Genomic DNA, 19,087 nt, shown 5'->3' with positions numbered 1-19,087 from the left:
TTAGTGATGAGCCTGGATTTTATTTTTGAAAAGGGAGATCAGAGTAGCAAATGATTCACTCTTCGCTGGATGAACCAAGATGGGCTGAATGGTCACCTTCATCCATACCTATCTTGTGATCTTATGAATATTCTTCCACACACAAGAAAATATTTTTATTCATAAATTTAAACATTATGCACTCTTTGAAACAATTGCAGTGCATTATGTTGCAAATACTAGGGCCAGGATTTTATGATGGTGACAGGGATCTCAACAAACAGAAAAGGCGATGCAGAGAAGCCTGCATCGCCTCTTCTGTGGAAGGCCTGCCCAATCTAGTGCCAATTAAATATTTAAGTGGACAGCAGTGGGACTTCCACAGGATCAAGGACCGTGGCACCGGATGTCCCGCCCTCAGAGCTGCTGGCCAGAGCTGGTAGCTTTTCCACTAAGCAGTGCCACCACAGAGGCGGTGGCTGCTGCCAGTGGAGCAACTGCATGGAGCTCAGAAGCATCAGTGGATCCAGACCACGTAGGTCAGGCGAGAGAGGTCTCAAGGGGGACAGGACCAGTTAGAAAGGGCAGGGGGTTGCTGGCTCTCAGTGTGCCACCCCTTCCCAATGCCAGGTCTATTGTTCAGGCATTAAGTGCCCTTTAACAAGGGTTACCCCTCCCCAACCCTGGAGCCAGAAAGCAACCCGTATGGTTTTTAGTGCTGTGCTTCCCGTGCGGTAACAGAGCTGCTCGCCACACGGCTAATTGCGATGGTTGCCGGATGAAGCCCTTAATTGGGAATTAACTGCCCAGTTAAGAGCCTCACTTGACAGCCTGTGAACGGCCTTCCCACCCCAGACTTCATTTTGGCAGAGGCGGGAAGATGGCAAGGTCCCCCTGCCCGCCACCATCTCACCCAATTTTACGCTCTCCCTGCCTCAAAACCCACCACAGGGGGGGGGGGGGGGGGGGAGGGAAGAGCATAAAATCCCCCTCCTCCCCATAGATGTAGCAATGTAACTATAAAGAATTCAGCTCATAGATTTACTGTTTTTTTTGTAATTGCATTCGCTCAAATGAAAACAGTTGTAAAAGTCAAAAATGTAACAAATTTTTTTTAAGCTTAGTACCTTTAATAATTAGCAGTTTCTTTGTTCATAAATTAAGTCACCACATCTATGTTTTGATAAGGCAGGCAATATTACCCGGTTCTCAAATGATTTAATGCATTTTATTTGAATATCATTTGCCATTGGAATACTCAGTCCCAACAAGAAAGTTCCACCAATCAATTTATCTTAAAATTGCAGCAAGGTGCTTAATTGACAGGTATGATTTTAAGTATTTATGAAAGGAAACATACTTGCAGAAAAATAGCCATTTAAATATAGAATTTTCTAATGAAGTCTGATAACTTGCAATTCTTGCATCTCCTGCAAATTCTGAGTTCAAGGAGTTCTTGGGTCTAAATTTCATCAAAGCAAGTCAGACCTGCAACAAAACTTCAGATGTCCACATTCACGCCAAGACAGAAAATACTACAAGTTAAAAGTAGATTACATGTATGTATGTATGTATATACACATACACTGGTTGCCTTTCTCCTTCGTTCCTAATGCTAACTTATAAAATAAAAAGCTTTGCTTAAATGTTATTTTATCAAATTATAAAGCATGTTATCATTTTGCTAGTGTAGTCACAAAAATTGAAAACTGCACCTAATGTTTCAGTATCTATTTTGATGATGCTCCACTAGCAATTTCTAGCAAATGCAAAATGGAAATGTGAATATAATGTTTTGCCATTTGAATAAAGTCTGCAGGGGCTTTCCTAGCTCTTGCACTGGTTCCATTTGTGCCATACAAGCTCCATAAATGAATCCATTAAGCAGAATCTCCCAGTGTTCTACTGCTGTCAAAGCTATCCTGTTCATCTTCGGAATCTTCATCTGTAGCTGTGAAAATTTAAAATTAAAATTAATTTTTCAAAAAGTGCACATGCAAAAGGCTTAAAATGCCAAGATTAGCAAGTAGTTTTAATTAGTTGTACCAAATTTGAATTTGTCTCCATGTCCTATGAAAAGATACTGACTAGGCTAGTCACAGTTGGTGCAGTGCTGTGGCAGTAACAGAGTTAACTACTTGACAGGTATTTTCCATCAACATTCCTGAAGCCAAGGCAAGATTCTAGTTGCAACGTAGGCAACAAATCAACCTGATGACCAAGTGACTACTTTTTAAATCCTAACAGGTTAAAATAAAACAGACGTTAAATATTCCTAAATTGCTGAAGCAGATTTGCTATTCCTTCATATTTATCAAATGAGTAGGTGGTTTATAAAATTAGTTTCCTGCAAAGTCAAAGATCAATTTCAGTAATAAAGACACAAAGGCTGAAAAGTTATTTTTGCACGACAAACTGGCACCAAGTGATTTGAAATGTGTGCCCAAAGATAGAAGTCTGAGTATCACTCCAAAATTGGGCCTCATTTCCATAAAGTGGGCAGCAGTGGCACAGTGGTTAGCACCGCAGCCTCACAGCTCCAGCGACCTGGGTTCAGTTCTGGGTACTGCCTGTGCGGAGTTTGCAAGTTCTCCCTGTGTCTGTGTGGGTTTCCGCCGGGTGCTCCGGTTTCCTCCCACTTCCAAAAGACTTGCAGGTTGATAGGTAAATTGGCCATTGTAAATTGCCCCTAGTGTAGGTAAGTGGGAGGAGAATGGTGGGGATGTGGTAGAGAATATGGGATTAATGTAGGATTAGCATAAATGGGTGCTTGTTGGTCAGCACAGACTTGGTGGGCCGAAGGGCCTGTTTCAGTGCTGCATCTCTAAATAAGTAAATAAAATCAGTGAGCTGCAGGTGTCCATTGGGTAGCCTTATGCAGCCCATCGGTCAGGTCGTTCAAAGCAAAAATAGGCCAGCTTGAATGTCAAGCCAGACCACAGGCAAGTCCTGAGGTGGGAGGAGGGAAGAGGCAAAGGCTGGCAATTGCCTGCACTATTGGTGTGAGGCTAGCAAGAGTTGCTACGCCTAATGCCACATTAACGGAAGTAAAAACCAAGAAATTTACCTGCTCTTCAGTGGCCTGAGTAGTCTATTATTTCAAACTACTGGGCAGGCTGTGGAGACCAGGAAAAACTGAAATGGAGCATGTTCCACACAAATCTGGCAAATGAACCCCAAATACCATGGTCATCCTCTAGGCATAGGGGACCTGCTACTTGGTGCATTATTCACCCCATTCACCATCTTAATACCACAATTATATAGAATTATACCACACAGAAGGCATCCATTTGGCCCATCATGCCTTGGAAAGAGCTATGCAATAATGCCTTTCTGCACTATTCCTCGAATAAAACCAAGGATTCCAATATCTCAGAATAGCCTTCTCAACTTCTACGACCTTCAAAGACTTGTGCAAGTACTCCCCCTTTAAAATTGTACTGTTCCGTTTACATTGCCTCTCCTCATTCATGCTAGCAAAATAAAACAATTCACACTTCCCCATGTTAAATTTCACCTGGCATGTCTCCGCCCACTTCACCACTGTCTTCCTGAAGTCAGTTACTATTTAGTCCTCACGGTTTACCATTCCTACCACCACCCCCCAGCACAACCCACCCCCCCCAAGTCTCATGTGTTCTTCAAATATTGAAATTATGCCCTGTATACCAAAGTGCAGGTCATTAATATAGATCAAAAACAGCAGTGGTCCAAACAACTACCCCGGGGACACCACTGCATACTTTCCTCCAGTCTGAACAACAAACTATTTAACACAGTCTACACTGTAAACCTGCATCTCCCACCAGCAATGCTTTTAGGTTGTGCAAAAGAGTCGCATTTTAAAGAATCTTGTGGAACAGCTGGAGTATTCAACAACACATCACGTGAGCAACCAGACCCACCAATGCCAGAGCTCATAGAATCATAATTTTACAGCACTGGAGGCCTTTATGCCCGATTAGCCTGCTCTCAAATAATGATTCACTTTGATTCCTCTTATTACCACCCCCCACCCACCTCACACCTTTTCTAAAAAAAATTCTCAAATATTTATCCACTTTCCTTTTAAAAAAAGAGTTAAGGATTCAGCATTTTATATCTTAACAACCCTCTGCATACTTGCACCCTTTTAAATAAAGGAGCTATATTGGCAGCACTTTAGTCCTCTGGCACAACTTCCATATTGAAGGGTCTGAAAGATTGTAGTCAAAAGCCTCTGCGATTTCCTCCGACTTCAGCATTCCAGGATGTATGCAATCTAGTCTCTGCCATTTCACTTTTACTTGACAATTTTTCCACTACTACTTCCTAATCTACAGTTATCTTATCCAATTGCACCACCTCTTTCTCTTCCAACCACTTCAGTGCCACTACCACACACTTTTGTAAATCAAGGCTATGGGCCAAGTGCTGGCAAATGGGATTAGGTAGACAGGTCAGGTGTTTTAATGCAGCGGTGCAGACTCGATGGGCCGAAGGGCCTCTTCTGCACTGTATTAGTCTGTGATTCTGTGAAAAACAGTTCATGGCACACTCTGATTCACCATACCTTGATTTCCCATGATTTATTTTTTCTCTAAATGACCTTGCCCTCTAGAGATATTTTTACTTTTGAGTGTTCGGAACATTCTTTGTCATCTGCTAGTCATTCTTCATACTGTCTCAGTCTAACAGCTTTTGTTTCTTTATATTTTCAATACTTTGCTCGTTTTCCGATACCCCTCGCATTTTAAATATAATACCCAGCCAGGGAATTCCAAGAAATATAAAACAAAAAAAAAACTTGCATTTATATAGTGCCTTTCATGACCACTGGGATATCTCAAAGCACTTTACAACCAATGAAGTACTTTTTTTTTTTAAATATAAAGTGTAGGCTCTGTTATAATGCAGGAAACGTGGCAGCCTGTATGCTCTGTGAACTCCTACAAACAATGTGATAACTACCAGATAATCTGTTTAATCTATTTCTGATTTGTTGATGGAGGGATAAATATTGGTCGGGACACTGGGAATAACTCCACTGTTCCTCTTCAGAATAGTGCCAACTACCCAAGCAAGAAGATGGGGCCTTGGTTTAATGTCCCATCCGAAAGCTGGCACTTCCTATCAGTGCAGTACTGAAGGAGATGCTGCACTGAGCAGCAGCTTGTTGGAATATCCTGCTGGGTGGAACACCCACCCTAGTACACATAACAGATTCCAAATATACAATCCATACCACTCATGGTTTTAAATTTTAAAAATTCTAAGCAAAACACATGCAAGCCCAGTTTTAAACCTTCAGGTGAGATTCAGACAGATGGAAATCTGCTTTGAAATACTAATCAAATAATCTGACATCAAGAGTCATCAACCAGAAATGGTAACTCTATCTCCACAGCTACTGCTAGACCCGCTAAGGATTTCCAGCATTTTCTGTTTCTAATCTGATATTTTAAAGCCTTGTGAAATCATGGTAAATTATGCAATGCTGCATCACAATACCAGAGGTGGATGAGATCAAGACAGACCCTTTGCAGGCCAGAGGTGAATGAAAAAACCCACTGATTTAGCAAATTGATTATTGGACTTAAATTTACCAATTAATATTACTCATGAGCATAATGATCAACTGGACAGGTTACTGGCCTACATCTTGCACAAAAAGTCAGCATGTCATTTCAAGAGTATACTTCCAGAATGATCCGTCAGTTAAGTCAAGAAATACTGGCCTGATTTTGAGGTCAGTGGTAAATGAACGGCATTGGGCGTTCATTATGCCTACAGCTGCCCAAGGACTTGAGTGGCAACTTATGGTAATTAGAAATCCAATTCAATGCAGTGCTCTCTACAGGGGATCTGGGACCAGTATGAGCAGAGCAAGCAACAGCACGTGTCTTCAACCAATCAAATTGAAAATCCTTACTGAGACAGAGTCTAAACCAGAAAATGCAAGTTAGAATGTTTACTTCAATGTAAAATCATGTACAGAAAGAAAAATCAAGGATCGGAAAGAAAGATGGGATTAAGAGTAAAATAAAGAAAAATTTAACATATATATTTTAAAACTTCTTAAAACCTCCAACAATTAAGATCCGAAGGGATGAGACTCCACACTTGTAAAAGCCAGTTTTCAGTACCAGAGAGGTTGTTTGGTAATAATTAAGATACATCAGTTACAAAATCACTTACACTTGAATGGTCAAGTCCCTAATTTTTCTGGCAAATTTAGTGGGCAACTCCATGCCTTCATATGCTTTAAGAGTCTATAGACAAGATACCAGTGTAGTAAAGCTCTTGGAGGAGCAGGGCAGGTTGGACAGCAACTTCCTGATTTCTGCTTTTAACTGCACGTGTGCACACTGGAGGCCGTTAGCATTATTATGGAGTAAATTGGATAACGGCTGATGGCCTTACCATTATTCAGGCCTTTATATTTTTAAGCCAATTCTACAAAATTAGGATTAACTGGTTTTGAAGCAGATTGTTTTTCTTGCTCCCTCTAAAATGTTCAAATCCAACTCAAAACTGGGGTAGCATTATATAGGTAACAGCAGCATTCCGCACGTGCTGAAATGACTATGCCTGATATGCAAGTTTAGACAGTAGCTGCCACTGGGCCAGGTGACCATGGAGGGAACAATAGCCAAAATGGATTGTCATTTTATGTTCACACATGTACACTTTCCATCCAGGGATCTCAAGCGTGGGAACTCTTGTTAGTAATGTGCCCTGCCTAGCTACTATTGCCAAGACTAACTTTACTTGCCCGATCCTGCCAAAGGAAATACATACAAATTCTAAAAATTTCCCTCAATCGTTAAGTAAACATTCAGTGGTAGCACTCACCTCTGAATCAGAAGATTGAAAAGATCAAGCTGCACTCCAAGATTTGAGCACTGAACCTAGAAAGGCAATTCAGTGAACAGTCTTTTGGAGGAGATGTTAAACCGAGGCCCTGTCAGCCCTCCCAGGGGCATGTAAAAGATCCCATAGCAGCATGAGGAGACAAATTCTCCCAGTGTCCTGGCCAACATTTATCCCCAACCGCCACAACAATTTAACTGGTCTTTTCTCTCATTGCTGGTTCTGGGACCTTGTTGTGCACAAATTAGCTGGCATGTTTCCACACATTACAACAGTGACAAAACTTAGCTGTGAAGCTTTGTAACAACCTGAAGTCTTGAAAGGCACTATAAAATGCAATTTTTTCTTTATGGTTTACAAGTGATTAATTCTTCAAAGTTTAGTTACATTCACCACCCATTCCAGTTTTGAGAAGCCAGATTTGCACAGGCCTCAGAACAGGAAAATGTACCTTAATGACAGCACACAGAAGACTGAGACAAGTATAACAAAATTGAGAAATAAATATTTTACAGGAATTACATGCTAAAAGCAAGTTTTTTTTTAAAAAAAGGACAAGCAAACCTGTGATAATGCTTGGGACAGTTGGAGGATATATTTCATTCAAAACAGTGTACAAAATATTAAAACTGCCATCAACTTGGGTAGTGATCAAACAAGTTAACTTATTATCTTAGAGTATTGTGGGAAGTTAGTTGTCATTTTTAAGTTTGATTTCTCCGATTATGTGCACAATGTGTTGTTCATTAAGGAGGGGAGAATTAAATGCTTCAAAAATGAAAGAAATACTGTGCAGGCATATTTTAGATGCTCGGAATCAAGAGAATGTTGGTTAAAATGAAGAAATAAATGGAATAAATGGAGAAATTCTCATTTAATTGTATTTAAATTTGTAAACTGAAATTTTGATTGTAAAGTTTTATTAATCAGAGGTTTATTCATAAATTGAATGCAAGTGAAAACGAATGTGAAATTTATCAATGTATTTATGCAACTAATGAACATCTATGGCAGTGCTCATGGTAGGTTGGCTGAGATAGTAAATAAAAGATACAAAAGTTTAGGTGATGTTTTCAGGACCATTTATTTATTATATGCTAATATAGGATGGAATGTCTAGATATTCAGATTGGGGCAATTTATCAAGTGAAAGGTAACATCTGGGATGTCATTTTAACCTTTATTTTAAGATTGGTTGCAAAAAAAAAAAACTTCTGGGGGGTAGGATCAGTGAGGCAGGCTTGAAGTTGACTTTTTTTTGAGGGCAACATGCAGCAGTGGGCAAAGTATAGGACTGTAGGTCTAAAGTTTAAATCTCTCTTCAGGACAGCAAGTGGAGACTGTGACTACAGGTCCAAGTTTTTTTTTAAATACCCAGCAAGAAATAAAGGATGGAGAGACTGGTAAAATTACCTGAGCCAGCAGGTGTGAAAGATGAGCATGGCGGGGGCAAGGACGGCAATATTTTTTTTTAAAAACTTCAAAATATCGTAAGTAAAATGCTACCCAAAATTAGGCAGACAGGCTGAGGCGTTCACATGTTGCTGTCTCTACTTGGGGATTGGAAAGCTGTATAGCCCAATCATACATAGAATATACAGCTCAGAAACCAGCCATTTGACTCAACCAGTCCATGCAGTGTTTATGCTCCACTCTAACCTCCTTCCATCCTTCCTGATCCAACTATCAGCATGACCCTATTTCCTTCTCCTTCATGCTTAACTAGCTTCCCCTTAAATGCAACTCTCCTACTTGCCTCAACTACTCAGTGTGTTTGAGAGTACCACATTCTCACCACTCTGAAGTTTTATTCAAAGTCACTAAGCAATCAAATGGGGAATATCATAATATGATGCCCTCTAGTTTTGCTCTTGCCCCACAGGTAGAAATGCACACTCGGCACCTACTCTATCAAGACTTCTCATAATTTTAAAGACCTCCATCAAGTCCACCCCTCATTCTTTTCTTTTCCAGAGGAAAAAGTCCCAGCACGTTCATCCTTTTCAGAGAGTGATAACCATAATTCTGATATTATCCTTGTAAATAATTTTTGCATTCTTTCCAGTGCCTCTATAAACCTTTTGATATTATGGCAACCAGAATTATACACTGTTTTCCAAGTATGGTTGAAGCAAGGTTCAATACAAGTTTAGCATAACGTCTCTTACATAACTTCAATTTCTATCCCATTAGAAATAAACCCTATTGCCCGATTTGGTTTTGTTATCTTATTGACCACAACTTTTAGCAATGTGTACTCGTACTCCCAGATCCCTTTGATCCTCTATCCCATTTATAGATTATAGAGATACAGCACTGAAACAGGCCCTTCGGCCCACCGAGTCTGTGCCGACCATCAACCACCCATTTATACTAATCTTACATTAATCCCATATTCTCTACCACATCCCCTCCTACATTAATCCCATATTCCTGACCATTCTCCTACATTTAGATTTTTATTTTCCAAGTAATAATTAACTTTCTTACATTTTTGGTAAGAAAAGTAACACCTCATACAAAATCTACGTTGAAATTTATTTGCCAATTATACGCCCAATTTGCAACTTAATGTCTCAGTGTCTGCACTGAGTGTGAAGAAGGGAGCTTGGTAAGTGAGTGAATTTTAAGGGTTAATCTCTCAAGACCTAGTTTTTGTTTTGATCAAACAATTAATTGAAATTCCTGTTTCAATTAAAAGTTAGGTTTCTTGCAGTTTTAAACAGGGGCATACTAACACTCAGAATAGCTGCAGCTAGTTAATTAGGTAGCTAGCTTAAACTGGTTTCGGAGCTCTAGCAGAGCTGACACGGCACTATTTTCAGAGTATAAATTCAGGGGACTCAGTTCTGCTTGTCTGCATTGAGTGCTGCTGGAGGGCACAGAATGTTAAAAAAGGAGTTTGGTAATTGAGGGAGTTCGGTGAAGAGGGGAACTAGAAATTAAGAAAATAAATTTGAGTGCATTGAGTGTAAAGGGGGAGTTTGGTGCGTGAGGGAGGGGCTTCTTTCTTTCTTCTACCTTTTTCAGCCTCAAGGAGCTGCCTCTCCAGTACAGGGGAAGAAGTTGAGTAACTGTTAAGTTATTTTACTTTTCATTGTAATAAAAAGGCTTTAAAATTACCTTATGGCAGGTCAGCTCGACCACGTGGAATGTACGTCCTGTGGTATGTGGGAAGTCATGGACGCACCACATGTCCTAGTCAAACACATCTGCAGGAAGTGTCACCTGCTGCAGAAGACTGAGCTCCGGGTTTTGGAACTTGAGCGGCAGCTGGAGTCACTGTTGTGCATCCACGAGGCAAAGTACGTGGAAAGTACATTTAGGGAGATGGTCACACCACAGATTAGGATCATGCAGGCAGAGAGGGAATGGGTGACTGCCAGGCAGTTCAAGAGAACCAGGCAGGCAGTGCAGGAGTCCCCTGGGTCTACCTTGCTTGATCGGTTTTCCATTTTGGATACTGGTGAGAGCGATGGTTCCTTGGGGGAGGGGAGGAAGAGGAGTGGAAGAGCAACAGTGATAGGGGATTCGATAGTCAGGGGATCAGACAGGCGTTTCTGCGGCTGTAAACGTGACTCCAGGATAGCGTGTTGCCTCTCTAGTGCCGAGTCAATGATATCACAGAGCGGCTGAAGGACATCCTTCTGGAGGGGGGTGAACAGCCAGGGGTTGTTAAGGAGTTAGGAAGGAAATTAAAAAGCAGGACCTCCAAAGCAGTATTCACAGGGTTACGCCCAGTGCCACGTGCGACTGAGTATAAGAACAGGAGGACTGATCGCTTGAACATGTGGCTGGAGAATTGGTGTAGGAGGGAGGGCATCAGATTTCTGAGGCATTGGGATCGGTTCTGGCACAGGTGGGACCTGTACAAAATGGACAGGCTACACCTCAACAGAACCATAACGAATATCCTCGCAGGGAGATTTGCTAGTGCTGTTGGAGAGGGTTTAAACTAGCTTGTCAGAGGGATGGGAACCCTAGGGGTAGCTCAAATTGAAAATAAGTAAAGCTGGTAACAGGAGGTAGAAAAGTAGCAAGTTACTCTAGGTCAAGTCGGCATAAGGAGGGAGTAAGTGTTGGGTATTCTAAAAGGCATTAAGGTGGACAAGTCCCCAGGTCCGGATGGGATCTATCCCAGGTTACTGAGGGAAGCGAGAGAGGAAATAGCTGGGGCCTTAACAGATATCTTTGCAGCATCCTTAAACACGGGTGAGGTCCCGGAGGACTGGAGAATTGCTAATGTTGTCCCCTTGTTTAAGAAGGGTAGCAGGGATAATCCAGGTAATTAAAGACCGGTGAGCCTGACGTCAGTGGTAGGGAAGTTGATGGAGAAGATACTGAGGAATAGGATCTATTCCCATTTGGAAGAAAATGGGCTCATCAGTTATAGGCAACATGGTTTTGTGCAGGGAAGGTCATGTCTAACCAACTTAATAGAATTCTTTGAGGAAGTGACAAAGTTGATAGATGAGGGAAGGACTGTAGATGTCGTATACATGGACTTCAGTAAGGCGTTTGATAAGGTTCCCCATGGTAGGCTGATGGAGAAAGTGAAGTCGCATGGGGTCCAGGGTGTACTAGCTAGATGGATAAAGAACTGGCTGGGCAACAGGAGACAGAGTAGCAGTGGAAGGGAGTTTCTCAAAATGGAGACGTGTGACCAGTGGTGTTCCACAGGGATCCGTGCTGGGACCACTGCTGTTTGTGATATACATAAATGATTTGGAGGAAAGTATAGGTGGTCTGATTAGCAAGTTTGTAGACGACACTAAGATTGGTGGAGTAGTAGATAGTGAAGGGGACTGTCAGCAGAATATAAATAGATTGGAGAGTTGGGCAGAGAAATGGCAGATGGAGTTCAATCAGGGCAAATGCGAGGTGATGCATTTTGGAAGATCCAATTCAAGAGTGAACTATACAGTAAATGGAAAAGTCCTGGGGAAAATTGATGTCCAGAGAGATTTGGGTGTTCAGGTCCATTGTTCCTTGAAGGTGGCAACGCAGGCCAATAGAGTGGTCAAGAAGGCATACGGCATGCTTTCCTTCAGCGGACGGGGTATTGAGTACAAGGGTTGGCAGGTCATGTTACAGTTGTATAAGACTTTGGTTCGGCCACATGTGGAATACTGCGTGCAGTTCTGGTCACCACATTATCAAAAGGATGTAGATGCTTTGGAGAGGGTGCAGAGGAGGTTCACCAGGATGTTGCCTGGTATGGAGGGCGCTAGCTATGAAGAGAGGTTGAGTAGATTAGGATTATTGTCATTAGAAAGACGGAGGTTGAGGGGGGGGACCTGATTGAGGTGTACAAAATCATGAGAGGTATAGACAGGGTGGATAGCAAGAAGCTTTTTCCCCCCCAGAGTGGGGGATTCAATTACTAGGGGTCACGAGTTCAAAGCGAGAGGGGGGAAAAGTTTAGGGGGGATATGCGTGGAAAGTTCTTTCAGCAGAGGGTGGTGGGTGCCTGGAACACGTTGCCAGCGGAGGTGGTAGACGCGGGCACGATAGCGTCTTTGAAGATGTATCTAGACAGATACATGAATGGGCAGGAAGCAAAGAGATACAGACCCTCAGAAAATAGGCGACATGTTTAGATAGAGGATCTGGATCGGCGCAGGCTTGGAGGGCCGAAGGGCCTGTTCCTGTGCTGTAATTTTCTTTGTTCTCTTTCTTTGACATTAGAAGGCAGGCAAAACAAAGAACAGAATTAACTAGGTTTGGAATGCAGAATGTCAAGACGACAAGGTTAAGGGCACTCTACCTGAATGCACATAGCATTCGCAACAAGGTAGATGATTTAAAGGCCCAAAATAGAGGTAAATGGGTATGATCTAATTGCCATAACAGAAACATGGCTACAGGGTGACCAAGACTGGGAACTGAATATTCAAGGATATTAGACATTTAGGAAGGACAGGCGAAAAGAAAAAAGGAGGTGTTGCACTGATAATATGGGATGGGATCAGTACATTAGTAAGGGAGGATCTCAGATCATAACAAAATGTGCAAACTGTTTGGGTGGAGCTAAGAAACAGCAAAGGGGCAACAAACATTGGTAGGAGTTGTTAGAGGCCACCAAGCAGTAGTGTTAGTGTGGGGCATGGTAGCAATCAGGAGATTAGAGAAGCATGTGGCATGGGCAATACAGTAATCATGGATTACTTCAATGTGCATATAGACTGGGCAAACCTAATGAACACTAATGCAGTGGAGGATGAGTTTCTGGAGCAGTATGTTGAGGAACTGACTAGAGAACAGGCTATTTTAGATCTAGTTATGTAATGAGAAAGGGCTAATTAATAATCTTGTTGTAAAAGAACCTTTAGGGATGAGTGACTATATGATACAATTTTACATAATGTTTGAAAGTGAATCTGAAGCCAGGGTGTTAAATTTGAACAAAGGAGATTGTGAAGGTATGAGGGGCAAATTGGCTGAGGTGGGAAATTACGATTGACGAACCTGTTGGAGTTTTTTTTTGAGGATGTTGCAAACAATTGATAAAAAGGGGAGCCAGTGAACATGGTATACTTGGATTTTCAGAAGGTTTTTGATAGAGTCCCCCACAGGAGGTTGGTTGGCAGGCAAAATTAAAGTACATGAAACAGGAGGTAATATACAGGCATGGATTAAGGACTAGTTAACAGGCAGAAAGCAGAGAGGAGGAATAAACAGGTAATTCTCAAGATGGCAGGCTGTGACTAGTGGGGTACAGCAGGGATCAGTGCTTGGGCCCCAGCTGTTCACAATACATATCAATGATTTGGATGTGGGGACCAAATGTTGTATTTTCAAGTTCGTAGATGACACAAAACTAGGTGGGAATGTGTTGTGAGGAAGATACAAAGCGGCTTCAAGGGGATTTGGACAGACTTAGTGAGTGGGCAAGAATTTGGCAGATGGAATATAATGTGGAAAATGTGAGGTTATCTACTTTGGTAGGAGGAAGAGATTCGCAGAGTATTTCTTAAATGGCAAGAGATTAGAAAGTGTAGATGTACAAAAAGAGACCTGGGTGTGCTTGTCAATAAGTCACTGAAAGCTAAAATGCAGGTGCAGCAAGCAATTAAGTCTAATGGTATATTAGCCTTTACCGCAAGAGGATATAAGAGTACTGGAGTAGTGAAGTCATGCTTCAATTGTATAGAACCTTGGTTAGACCGCACCTGGAGTACTGTGTGCAGTTTTGGTCCCCTTACCGTAGGAAGGATATTATTGCCATAGAGGGAGTGCAACGAAGGTTCACCAGCCTTGTTCCCAGGATGGCGGGACTGTCCGATGAGGAGAGATTGGGGAAACTGGGCCTGTATTATATTTTTTATTTTATATTTTACAGATACAGCACTGAAACAGGCCCTTCGGCCAGAGTCTGTGCCGACCATCAACCACCCATTTATACTAATCCTACATTCCTACCACAACCCCACAATTCCCCTACCACCTGCATATACTAGGGGCAATTTATCATGGCCAATTTACCCATCAACCTGCAAATCTTTGGCTGTGGCAGGAAACTGGAGCACCCGGCGAAAACCCATGCAGTCACAGGGAGAACTTGCAAACTCCGTACAGGCAGTACCCAGAATTGAACCCGGGTCGCTGGAGCTGTGAGGCAGCTGTGCTGCTATTCTCTAGAGTTTTGAAGAATGCGAAGCAATCTCATTGAAACCTACAAAATACTTAAAGGGTAGAAGCAGTTAAGATGTTTCCCTTGGTTGGGGAGTCTAGAACCAATTTCAAAATAAGGGAGAAGCCACTTAGGACAGAGATGAGGAGAAATTTCTTTACTAAGGTTTGTGAATCTTTAGAATTCTCCACCCCAAAGGGTTGTGGAAGCTCAGTCATTGAGTATGTTTAAAAGCAGAGATTGACAGATTTCTAAATACAAAATGACATAGGGGATATGAGGATAGTGTGGGAAAAAGGCATTGAAGTGGAAGATCAGCCATGATTATAGTGAATGGGGGGTGATATGGTAGAATAGGGACGAGAGTGATGCAATGCTAAGGATGTACCAGGATTGTGGGATCGGGGAATATAGTGTTCAACTATTTCACTGCTTTTTTGGCCATCCACCATGCTCCACCTTTTAAACTTCTGCTGCTTTTATCCTATCCTACATCCAGTCCTGGTCATCTGTCACTGACCTACTTATGAACCCAATGCCTCCAATTTAAAATGCTCATCCATAGGTATTTAAATACCTCCACATCTCTAATTTCCTCCAGCCATGCAAAATCCCACCACCCCTCCCACCTCCGCAAAAAAATTCCATTCCTCAGACTTAAGAAACAAGAAATGCTGGAAATATTCAGCAGGTCTGCCATCATCTGTGCAGAGAGAAGCAGAGTTAATGTTTCAGGTCAGTGACCCGAAACGTTAACTCTGCTTCTTTCTCCACAGATGATGCCAGACCTGAATATTTCCAGCATCTCTTGTTTTTATTTCAGATTTCCAGCATCTGTAGTATTTTGATTTTATTATCCATTCCCCTGACTGACTTTTTGTCTGTGCCTGCCCTTTACCCCACCACTGGAGATCATACCTTCAACCATCTAGTTCACTTGCTAATACACAATCTCCCTTTTCTCCTCAAAACTCACCTTTCACCAAGCTTTTGGTCACTCCTATTTATCATCTGTTGGTTTGGTGCCCATTTTGTCCAATTGTACCCAAGTGATTTCTTCGACATTAAAAAACTTAATATATCAATGCATGCTGTTGCAGCAGAGATGATTTCACACCATCAACTGGTGAGAACCTGGTTGTAAATTACTGGGGACTTTGGGCATACTTTCCATTTCCCTCCTGATGTTTGATAAGGTGTCTACCAAAACTAGTTTTCACAGCCACATCTTCTTCCTCAGCGACTGTCTCCGGCTCTGACTTCCACACGAATTCCAACTGAAGTTCCATTCTTCACGTTTTGAATGCACCCAGGACTACCGATATCTCCAAGATATACAACTTTCCTCGCCGCATCCAGAGATCCACACAGAGCATGTGCCGCCGCATGTACACTGCTGTGTGATTACCTTCTTATTGCATACACATTTGACCGCTCTCTCCAGAAACACCAAATTCACCTTGTCGCGAAGCTGTCCTCCTCCACAGTTTCATTTCATCCTTCACCTTATCTGACGCATTAACAAAACTTTTTTTTTCTTCCTTTCAGGTGTTAAGGAACACAAGCTTCTGCAGCCCATGGGGACTAACGCCCCTCCAGATCCTCCTTCCCCTTCAATTCCCTCTGACCCCATCCCTTGACGTGTATTCACAATCCCTCAGACCTTCCCATCTCGGATGCTGAACGACTTGTACTTAAAAGGACAGTTTTATTCCCTTATGCCTCCACCTCAATGAAGTTAGTGCTCGGCATGACATTGAGCTCTTCTTCCATGCCTTCGCCTCTGTGCTCACTTCTTTGACCAGGAGCCCTTCCCCCAATCAGTGGACACATTCACCCGCCTCCAGTATTCTCCCTCACCTGGCTCCCTTCCTCTGGCCTCTTACCCACTCTTGAGCTTTTCACTGAAAACGGTCGACATGACATCGGCCGTCTCAATTCCTCCGCTCCCCTCATTCACTCTAACTGTCCCCCTCCAAACTGGCTGCACTCCATTTTCTCAGGCCTAACCCCAACATTGTGATCAAACCTGCTGACAAGGATGGTGCTGATGTTGTCTGGCACACCGACCTCTACCTTGCAGAAGCTGAGTGCCAACTCTCAGACACTTCTTCCTACCACCCCCGGACCATGACCCCACCAATGATCAAGCCACTGTCTCAAGGACTGTCAATGACCTCATCTCCTCCAGAGATCATCCCTCTACAGCATCCAACCCCAGACAGCCCACTTCTACCTCCTTCCCAAAATCCACAAACAGGACTGCCCTGGTAGACACATAGTTTCAGCCTGTTCCTGCCCCACTGAACTTATTTCTTCCTTTCTTGACTATCTTTTCTCCCCTGGTCCAGTCTCTTCCCACCTGCATCCGTGACTCTTCGGACCCCCTATGCCATTTCGACAATTTCCAGCCCTAACCGACTCCTCTTCACTATAGACATCCAATCTCTCTACACCTTCATTCCCCACCAGGACAGTCAGAGGGCTCCCCGCTTCATTCTTGAACAGGGGCCCAACCAGTCCCCGTCCACCACCATCCTCTTCTGCCTGGCTGAACTTTTTCTCACACTGAATGACTTCTCCTTCAACTCCACTCACTTCCTCCAAATAAAAGGTTTTGCTATGGGTACCTGCATGGGTCCTAGTTATGCCTGTCTTTTTGTGGGGTATGTCTAACATTCCTTGTTCCAGTCCTACTCAGGCCTCCTTCCCCAACTCTCTCTCCGGTACATGGGTGAATATATCGGTAGTTTCCTGCTCTCGTTCCAAACTGGAAAACTTCAAGAACTTTGCTTCCAATTTCCACCCTTCTCACCTTCACACGGTCCATCTCTGACACTTCCTTTCCCTGACTTAACTTTGGGCATACTTTCTATTTCCCTCCGGGTGTTTGATAAGGTGTCTACCAAAACTCTTTTGCACAGCCACACCTCCTTCCTCAGTGACCGTTTCCGGCTCTGACTTCCATGTGGATTCCAACTGAAGTTCCAACCTTCATGTTTTGAATCCACCCAAGATTACTGATATCTCCAAGAATAGGCTGTCCACTAATATTCATTTTGAAGCCCACCGATTCCCACTGCCACCTTGACTACACTTTCTCACACCCTGCTTCCTCGAAGGACTCCATTCCATTCTCGCAGTTTCTCCATCTCTGATGCACCTGTTCTGATGACGTAACCTTCCACAACCGCTTCTGATAAGTTTTCCTCAACTGAGGATTCACCCCCCACTATGGTTGAAAGGGCCCATTTCAACCCATTTCCCGCACTTCTGCCCTCACCCCTTCCCTCCCTCTCCTCCTCCCCGCCACCCCACCCCCAGAACTGCGACAGGGTTCTCTGTCCACAATTTCCACCCCACCAGCCTACTCATCCAAAGGATCATCCTCCGCCATTTCCACCACCTCCAGTGTGATGCCACCACTCTCCCCTCCCCCTCAGCATTCCAAAGGGATTGTTCCCTCCGCGACACCCTAGTCCACTCCTCCATTACCCCCGACACACCTCCTGCAATTGCATGGGAAGGTAATACCTTCCCTTTTACCTCCTCTCTCACCAGCCAAGGCCTCAAAACACTCCTTCCAGCAGTGATTTACTTGTACTTTTTTTCAATTTAGTACACTGTATTTGCTGCTCACAATGTGGTCTCCTCTACATTGGGGAGACCAAATGCAGAAGGGTGGAAATTGGAAGCAAAGTTCATGAACTTTTCCAGTTCGGGATGAGAACAGGAAACGGCACCGATAGTCATCCATGTACTGTATATAAAAAAAAAGTTGGGGTAGGGGGCTCGAGTAGGACTGGAAAAAGGAATGTTCCATATACCCCACAAAAAGACAGGCATAACTAGGACCCACATGGGTACTATTAGCAACAACCTTCATTTGGAGGATCAAGCATGATCCCGAGCTTCCGGTTGCTTGCCATTTCAATTCAGCACCCCGCGCTCTCACCCACATTTCTGTCCTTGGTCTGCTGCAGTGTTCCAGTGAATATCAACGCAAGCTCGAGGAACAGTACCTCATTTTCTGATTAGGCACACTACAGCCTTCTGGACTCAACATTGAGTTCAATAATTTCAAAGTATGATGGCCTTATTTTTATTATTTTATTTTTTAAACCACGTACCTGCCTTAAACTTGGTTTTTCATGTTTGTGCTTTTGGACAGAGCTGTCTATTATTCTGTCATTAACACTCTCCCTGGCCTAATGCTTTGTCTTTCACCACACCATTAACACTCCCTTTGCCTTTGTCCCATGACATCTGTCATTTAATCTCTCCTGCCCAATCACACAACTTCCCTTTTGTTCTCTTCTCCACACCTCCCCCACTTCACTTGCTTAAAACCCGTTCTTTTCTAACCTTTGCCAGTTCTGCTGAAAGGTCACAGACCTGAAACATTAACTCTGCTTCTCTCTCCAGATGCTGCCAGACCTGCTGAGTATTTCCAGCATTTTCTGTTCTTATTTCAGAGAATCTCACATTCTCACTGGTCCCCACTGCCACAGAACAAAACTCTATTCCCCCTTCACCTAAACTGTGACACTGCCCCACCATTGTCTTGCTGTGTTGATCACTGTTCCACTCACTTCCCAACTTCTTTTGCCATCTTTCCCG

The 19,087-nt window shown here is 43.1% G+C and overlaps 1 protein-coding gene across 6 annotated transcripts in view; it reads right to left on the bottom strand.

Annotated features, from left to right (window-relative positions):
• Window positions 1–19,087, bottom strand: part of marchf7 (membrane-associated ring finger (C3HC4) 7) — an 84,025-nt gene that overhangs the window by 11,259 nt on the left and 53,679 nt on the right. For 4 of the 6 annotated variants that reach the window (XR_010975337.1, XR_010975338.1, XR_010975335.1 and 1 more), the window contains one exon: window positions 1,340–1,930. Coding sequence is in view for 1 of the 6 variants with exons in the window: in XM_068035274.1 (XP_067891375.1) it covers window positions 1,860–1,930 (71 nt within the window). In the remaining 5 variants the exon portion in view is untranslated. Of the gene's footprint in view, window positions 1–1,193; window positions 1,931–19,087 lie in introns of those variants that run through there. The other 2 variants (XR_010975336.1, XM_068035274.1) reach the window with 2 other exon arrangements.

The sequence above is a fragment of the Heterodontus francisci genome, chromosome 7, assembly GCF_036365525.1.
Source record: "Heterodontus francisci isolate sHetFra1 chromosome 7, sHetFra1.hap1, whole genome shotgun sequence".
In the NCBI taxonomy this organism is placed as follows: Eukaryota; Metazoa; Chordata; class Chondrichthyes; order Heterodontiformes; family Heterodontidae; genus Heterodontus; species Heterodontus francisci.
The sequence above is the reverse complement of the archived record's forward strand: the minus strand, read 5'-3'. Positions and strand labels throughout refer to the sequence as shown.